This window comes from Lonchura striata, chromosome Z (genome assembly GCF_050655825.1).
Source record: "Lonchura striata isolate lonStrDom1 chromosome Z, ASM5065582v1, whole genome shotgun sequence".
Classification (NCBI taxonomy): Eukaryota; Metazoa; Chordata; class Aves; order Passeriformes; family Estrildidae; genus Lonchura; species Lonchura striata.
Genome location: NC_140740.1, coordinates 29,437,953 through 29,445,405, shown reverse-complemented (window position 1 = coordinate 29,445,405; position 7,453 = coordinate 29,437,953). Strand labels below are relative to the sequence as shown.

Sequence of the window (7,453 nt, the reverse complement as noted above, 5' to 3'; positions counted from 1 at the left end):
ACACACAGCCAGTTTAGCACAAGACTGGCCTCCCTGCCAGCCTATCTCTTGGAAAATACCTGCATGGCCCCTGATGGCCACCTCAACAAATGAAATTCCCACTGTGCAACTTTCTTTTCTGCAGGCAGGTGAGAAAAGGGGCCACTCCCACCTCTGGACACCTCCAGAAACCAACTACTTTCAGCAGTCACAACCCTGAAACGTCAACCTCCTTCTTTAACCTGCCACTGGGAGCTCCCACCAAGAGGTCTTTGTCCAAGGACAGCCACAGAAGTGCTTGAGGATGGAGCAGTTTGAAACACAACTCCTTCAGAGTTTAAACCCCCCTTTATCAAATGAACACACACCAACCTGTCCCAAAGGGAAAGCAGGCAGGAAGGAGAAGCTCCTCTCCCACAACAGCAAACTCTCTGTGCTTCCTTCTGTTCCAGCTGGAGAGTGGAGGCCATGGGCTGTTCCTCAGTTTGGGAAGGAACCCTAGGAATTGGCCTGATCTGGGACGACAGCAAAGGGAAGTTCCCCAAAAAGTAGGAAAAGATTCTCTGGAAGCAACAAATTATGACAACATTTCTGCAGAAAATTAAAAAAACCCTAAAATTAAGCATTTCAAAAAGTACACAGACTAAAATTTGTGCCCCAACACGACAACCACAAAGTCTCTGTGGTGTGTCAGGAAGCTCGGGAATGAACCTGCAAGGCTTGGATAGGCATCGTTGGTGTGCCAGAGCACAAGCAGCTCCCCAACAAGACTTGACTAAAGGACAAAGCTTCCCCCTCCAGCTCTCCACAAGCAGCTCTAGGGAGTCTCTCTCCATTGCAAGACCTCCTTTGTCAGTCTACAGCGACAAGAGTTGGCTGCAGGAGGCATTTGCATTGGAACTCTCCCCCGATGGGGGGAAGAAAAAGAAGAGGTGATTCCTGAGGAAAGAAAACTGCAATGTGGTTTGGGAAGACATAAGCACGAGTTTGCTACAACTCTAGGCCAAAAATCCCTTGCATAAAGCAACATCCATCCATGGGGCAGCACTACAGCTTTGAAGACAATGCAGACAAAATTTCTGGCCCTTCTTGCTGCTGTTGCTGACTCCACCAGTGATATGCCAATTCTGCCAAAGACAGGCAGACACGGTGAGACAAAACCAGCTAGTCTGCTGAAAAGGAGGCCAAAGGAATGTTTTCCAATCCCCCCTTTCCATCCTTTCCCCAGCCAAGACAGAGCAATGTCCTCTCTCTTTGTAGCCGATGGTGACCCAGGCGCGGGATGCAGCGTGGGGACAGAGCCCGCCGCCGCTCCCAGCGCCCTCGCCAGGGGCTTCCCCTGCCCTGCCCAGCCGTGCCGTGCCGTGCCGAGCCGAGCCCGGCCAGCCCCGGAGCCGCCCCGCCCGCGCTGTGCCCGCGGCCCCGGCTCTGCCGCGCTCGTCCCCGCCGAGCCCGGCCCGCGCCGGGGGCCCGAGCGCAGCGCCCCCCTCAGGCCGCGCGCCGCCGGCGCAGCCGCGGCCGTCGCGCTGCGGCCGTTGCGGCGGCACTCGGCGATCGGTGCCATGGCGGAGCTGCCGCTGCCCGCCGGGCTCTGCGCCAGCACCTTCCCCGCCAAGCTGTGGCGCCTGGCGAACAGCCCCCGCGTCCGCTCCGTGCGCTGGGACAGCCGGGCCCAGGGGCTGCTCATCGACCGCTGCCTCTTCGAGCGGGAGCTGCTCAGCCCGGGCGACGCCCAGGGGCCGGCCCCGGGCACCTTCAGAGCCACGCGGTTCCGCAGCTTCGTGCGCCAGCTCCACCGCTACGGCTTCCGCAGCGTGCCGGGCCGGGCTGGCTCAGCCGCGCCGGGCGATGCCGGCGCCTGGCTCCACTACAGCAACCCCTGCTTCCGCCGCGACCGCCCCGACCTCCTGCTCCGCATCCGGCGCCGGAGCGCGGCCACCAGGCAGCGGCCGGCGGCGGGGCGGGAGGGCCGCCGGCGCCCGCCCTGCGGCTCCCAGCAGCTCCCCGGGGCGCGGCCGCTGCCGGACGGGCGGGGCGGGCGCGCTCGCTTCCAGCCGCTGCCCACGGAGCGGCCGCCGCTGCCGCCCGGGCGCCCGCCCAGCGGCTTCCTCCTGCTGCACCGGGAGCGGACGCTGCCGGACGGGCGGGAGCTGCGCAGCCCCCGGCCCGGCCGCTTCCAGCAGCCGCCCGGGGAGCGGCCGCTGCTCGCCCGGCGCCCGCCCTGCGGCTTCCACCTGCTGCACCGGGACCGGCCGGTGCCGGCCCGGCGGGAGGGGCCGAGCCGCTTCCAGGAGCTCTATGGGCAGCGGCCGCCGCCCGCCGAGCAGGAGGTGCTCCGGATCGCGCCCTGCGACTTGCTCGGTTTCTGCGGGGAGCCGCTGCTGCCGCCCGGGGAGGCGCGGCCCCGCAGCCGCTTCCAGGACCTGTACGGAGAGCAGCTGCCTCCGGTCGACCGGGAGCTGCTCAGGATGCAGCCGGGCAGCTTCCAGCCTCTCCACAGGGAGCAGCAGCCCCCAGCCTCCGTCCCACGAGGTAGGAAAAGAGCTGTAGCTCTTTGCTTTCCCAAAAGGTCATGAAAAGTGACTGAACTATTTTTCCACAAGGCTCTGTCATTCTTGCCCCAAAATCGTCAAGCCTATCGAGAAGCCTGACCAATGTGTTTGGATTCTTGCAGCTGCCTCGGGCACTTCAGCCCCCAGTGCTCCACCTGGCAGTGCTGCAGCATCAACAGCCTCCAGCTCAGCACAGAAGGCACCTGGGGAAGAACAATTGCCACCAGTGGATCTGGGCTTTGCCATAGAGCAAATGATTCGGGAGATCAGGAGGTCCGTGTCTGAAAGGCCTCCCTCTTCTCAGGTAATCCCATTGGAGAGGAATGGAAGACGCTGGGCTGAGAGATTTTGAACATTGTTACATGGAGAAGTGGAGTAATTGTACCTTGATGTGATTCCAACAAAATACTGAATGATCTCTAATTTTCTTTTTTTCTACTGTTCTTTCAAGGCGAGTATTAATGTTGCTCCTGAGTCTTCAGGAGGGGAGCCTGTGCAGAGAGCTGCAGCAGAAGAAACTCCATCTGGCACCGAGAGCTGCGGGAACAGTTCTCCAGAGCCCGAGGAGCCTGGTAAGGACAGAGCCCCCATTGGTTTAGAGAGGTGTGAGACGGCTGCTCTGAGCCTGCCTCTGGCAGGAAGGTGAGATGAGAAGAGTTGAGTTCTTGTCTGCAGGGTTGGTGCTTCCCGGTGCCTTTAGTTCAAATCCTGCACAGGCACAACGTGCCTGAGCCCTGCCCTCCACACTTCTGCAGAGGCTCTGACAGAGTCCTCTGCTGTGGCAGGGGAGCAGGGAATAAACCTGACCTTGTGGGAGTTGTGTCACCAAGCTGGGTGTCCCAGTTTGGTTCATAACTCAGCCCGCAGCAGACTTCAGCCATTTCAGTGAGGGCTGTGGTGTCTCTGTCACTGGCACTGTCTCTGTTTCAAGCTCTCGTGGGTGCCATTTGCACTGTGAGTGCTGAAACTTCATCAGGATACTTAAATACTTTATGCTGTGCAGTTTTGAACACTTGGAAGGATCCCTGTTTTTTAAAGAGCAGGCTTCAAATTGCCAAGTGAGAGTCTGCCTTTCAGGCCATCTTTTAAAGTCCCTCATGGACGGACAATTGGTGCTCAGGGGATACTTGGGCAAAGGCCAATGTTGACTCCGTGTTTCCTTTGCTTCCCAGATCCAGTGTGATTGACTTCCCCAGGAGGTTTGCCCTGTGTGGCTGGAAGAGACAGAGGGAGAGCCTGTGACCATCGGGCAGGTAGAATTCCTCTGTCTCTCGTAATATTAATAGATGTGTATAGTTATGTAGTTGTATGTATAGGTTTATATAGTTATATTTATCCAGGTAGAAGGTTAGAGGTCTGTATAGTTAATTTATTTTTAATTTTAGGTGTATATATTTATATTTTTTGATGTGCAGTTATAGTTATAGATGTCCATAGTTGCATTTATACATGTGTATAGTCGCATTTATAGATGCAATATAATTACATGTATAGAAAGGCATCTTTATTTTGATATATGGGAGTTTAGTTACATAGATTGGTATCTGTATAGGTATAGGCCTCTTTGTAACTTCCTCCCCTGCTCTGCTTCCTCCCTAACCTCTTGCTTTTCCCCTGTGCCCCCTGTGTCCCCTCTCCCTGTGCTGGTCCGAGCTGGGGCCGGGCCGGGCGGAGCAGCAGTTCCAGCCCGGGTGTCCCTGGAGCGCTGGGAGCTGCCGCTGGCCCCAGGCACTGTCCCCTGAGGAGCTGCTGAAGGACGGTGAGAGCGAGGGGCCGAGGGCCGGTGGCGCTGAAGGGACGGTGACCCTGAGGTGCTGCTGGGGCTGAGGGTGTGGGGCAGCCGGGGGCCATGGTGGCACTGAGGGGACAGGGAAGTGGCACAGGCCGAGGGCGTGGCGGGTCGAGGGGGACGGGAAGGGTCAGAAGGGCCTGAGGGGGCGAGAGGACTGTGAGGGCTGAAGAAACTGAAGGGGGCTGGGGCTTTGCCCGGAGCATGGCGGGGCTGAGGGGATGGAGGGGCCGGCAGGGAGCACAGAGGGCTCCGGGACTGCAGCTCTGCCGGGCCTTGGAAGCAATTCCAGAGCCTCCGCTTTTGGCACAGCCGCACTGAAGAGCTCGAGGACAGCCGGAGGCGGACGGGAGCCAGCAGGGAGAAGCTGCCGGCCAGCAGCAGGAGCAGGACCGGGGAGCTGCTGCTGCCAGCCTGGAGAGAGCCCGGGTGAGGCCACAGCCCGGGGAGGCAGGGTGGGGCTGCGGGCGGCGGGGCTGAGGCCGCGGGCACTGCCCGGCGGGGCAGGAGCGGGCCCTGCCCGCTCTGGGGCTGCTCAGCGCAGCTGCCCCGGCCGGCACAGGGGCTGTCCTGGGGCAAGGCAGCTGTGCCGGCAGGGCCCGGGAGCTGTGCCGGCTGTGCCGGGCTGCCGGGGCTGCGGGACAGGCCCGCCGCGGCTGCGCTCACCACAGCTTGGCCTGCTCAGCTGCTTTTTCCTTCTGGCCCTCCTGGGGAGGCTCTGAGATCTTCTCCTCCCCGATGGAAGTGCAGCTGCTGCCAAGGGAAAGGTCCCCGTACTGACTCAGTGTTCTCTTTGCTTGCCAGCTGTGCCTTCTGCCGTCCCTGTCCAGCAGAGCTGCTCTGCACAGGAGGAAGAGACCGAGGGAGAAGCTTTGGAGATGGGGCAGCTGGGATCCTTCTGCTTTGTAGTTCTGCTTAAAGATGTCTGGACTTGTACATGAACACAGATAATTACCTGGATATTTCCATATGTGTGTTACTATTTGTATAGGTTTATTTCTATGTGTTTGTTTTTATATTTATATATGTATTTATATGCACATGTATGTAATAAATGTGTACATATATATCTAAAAATCCATATTTATTTCTGTATATTGTGGTGGTTTTATATATATATATTACTTTCATTATGTATGCAGTTGTTTAGCTATGTAATTCTATCTATTGAGTTCTTGGTAGAGGGTTATTTAAAGAGAGAGATTGATATTTTAGTGTATCTACATGCTGTGGGTCACAGGGAAGATGTTCTCCAGCCAGCTCACTCCTCGAGACCTGTGTGCAGTCACGAGGGTGGCCACCCCCAGATCTCCACTGAGATCTCCTGGGTGGTGGTGCTTGCCGGGGACTTGCAGCTCCCTGCAGCAGACGGCTGTGGCATGGGTAACACAGCAGCAGCACAGTGCGAGAAACCGAGGCAAAGGAATAAAGAGGAGTCACTTGTTTGAATTCTAGGGAGTTTTATTCCCCAGAGGATTCAGGGACAAATGACAATAACTGAGGGCAAAAAGCTGCTTTTAATGAGAGCGGGATTTAAGGAAGGACACAACCTTTTACCAATAGGAAGGCATCAGGGGAGGGGTGCAGGGTAAGGACTATCCAATAGCAGCCACCAAGGGGAAGGAGCAAACCTTGCACCCCAATCTTGTTTCGAGGAAGGACAGGGAACACTCCAGCAGAGAACAAAGGAGATACAAGGAGATTGACAGGTGGATTGACATCCATTTGTGGAAAAATTTTGGGGTAAACAACTCAGGACTGAACCATTACAAAGCCAAATGGGGTACATGGAATGCACCCTTACAAACTTGTAACAAGGAATATGTAAAACCTACTACAGAAGAACAAACTTCAAGACGGAAGACAAACACATTTTTGTATTCCTAGATGGGTTTTATACTCGTAGTAATATGTAATAAATTAAGTTGTGAAACAACTAATTGATCTTTGTGTACAGTAAATTGTTGTAGAGGTTGGCAATAAATTAAGGCTTGCTAACTGAAGTTGGTATTTGTATATTTTTACATAGCATTGTTTTACTAATGTAATAAATTCCTTTTTTAACATAAATTAATACTTGTATAGTTCTGTATTCTCAGCGTGGGTGTAGCAATTTGTAATAAATTACATTTTCCAACTGAAATTGATTCTCGTGCATTTGTCGATCAGTAGTGCAGCTGTAGCAATCTGCAGGAAATGCCATTTGTCAGCTGCACTGGGTGTTTTGTGATTTGTGCTGCCCAAAGCCATGAGCAGATGGAAATGCTGGAGGATTTTGGCCATGAAAATCTCTGGCCGTGCCCAGGACTTGCACTCAGGCTGGGCAAGGGAAGCACAGATTTGGGATGGCAGCAGAGCCACACGTTGGCTCAGAACTCACTGCAAAGGACTGCTGAGGAAACTCCAGGATTCCACTGAGAGTAGAACTCCAAGCAGGAGCCACCCTGGCAACAGAAATCATTCACAATGAAAAAAGAGAGCAAATGTGGCAAAGCAGATGTGGGGATACTCTGTGAGTCTGATAAAATGCTCTCAATCACCGCTGCCTAGGCACATCTGCAAAAATACTTTGTTAAAAACTGAGCACCTCCCTTGAAATACAGATTTCACTTTCCCCTTTACTTACCTTGCTCTGTGAGTGGAGACACTCTCTCCTTTTCACTGAGAATGTTTGCCCTTCAGCACCTGACATGAAATCAAAGGTTCTGTACTGCCACTTGGCACCATACCTGAAAACAGCCCTGCCCTTGTGACAGTGTTTGCAAAGTCTTCCCTCCTCCTGTCCCCACATCTCACAAATGGAACCATCCCCTTCCTGTGCAAACTGTGCCTGAGGTGAGTGAGGGCTCCAGGAGCTCAGGAGGGTGCAAGAGCCCTGCAGGTGGAAGGTTTTGCAAAGCTTCCTGAGCATCAGTAAACTCTGGCTTTGCCAATCTTCCCCTGGAATATTGTGCTACTCAAGGATGATCTTGGAGGACACTGCCTCCAGCTCACTCAAGTAAAGTTTGTTTTCTTCAAGGCTTGAATAGAGGAAAATGAAAATTCTAATTGTAAGTGTGAAATTTGGTCTTTCGTGCAGCTGGGTTTGCTCCATTATTTGCAGTGGAAAGTAGGGTAAAAGCTTTAAATTCCC

The 7,453-nt window shown here is 54.8% G+C and overlaps 1 protein-coding gene across 2 annotated transcripts; it reads left to right on the top strand.

The window, feature by feature from the left end:
* The first annotated feature begins 1,541 nt into the window (after positions 1 to 1,541).
* Positions 1,542 to 4,428, top strand: LOC146763754 (uncharacterized). 2 transcript variants are annotated; one of them, XM_085567597.1, is made up of 4 exons: positions 1,542 to 2,511; positions 2,654 to 2,835; positions 2,983 to 3,103; positions 3,704 to 4,428. In XM_085567597.1, the coding sequence occupies exons 1-4, from the start codon at positions 1,542 to 1,544 to the stop codon at positions 3,712 to 3,714; spliced, it is 1,284 nt and encodes a 427-aa protein (XP_085423723.1). In that variant the 3' UTR covers positions 3,715 to 4,428. The 2 variants fall into 2 exon arrangements, with proteins under 2 accessions (XP_085423723.1, XP_085423722.1); XM_085567596.1 differs by lacking the exon at positions 3,704 to 4,428 and having other exon boundaries at positions 2,983 to 3,647.
* The last annotated feature ends 3,025 nt before the right edge of the window (positions 4,429 to 7,453 follow it).

Excerpts from the sequence above, each read along its gene's own strand:
- LOC146763754 (XM_085567596.1), top strand. The coding sequence starts at position 1,542 with ATGGCGGAGCTGCCGCTGCCCGCCGGGCTCTGCGCCAGCACCTTCCCC. Across the intron at positions 2,512-2,653 it reads CCCAGCCTCCGTCCCACGAG|CTGCCTCGGGCACTTCAGCC; the intron begins GTAGGAAAAGAG and ends GGATTCTTGCAG. Across the intron at positions 2,836-2,982 it reads AAAGGCCTCCCTCTTCTCAG|GCGAGTATTAATGTTGCTCC; the intron begins GTAATCCCATTG and ends TGTTCTTTCAAG.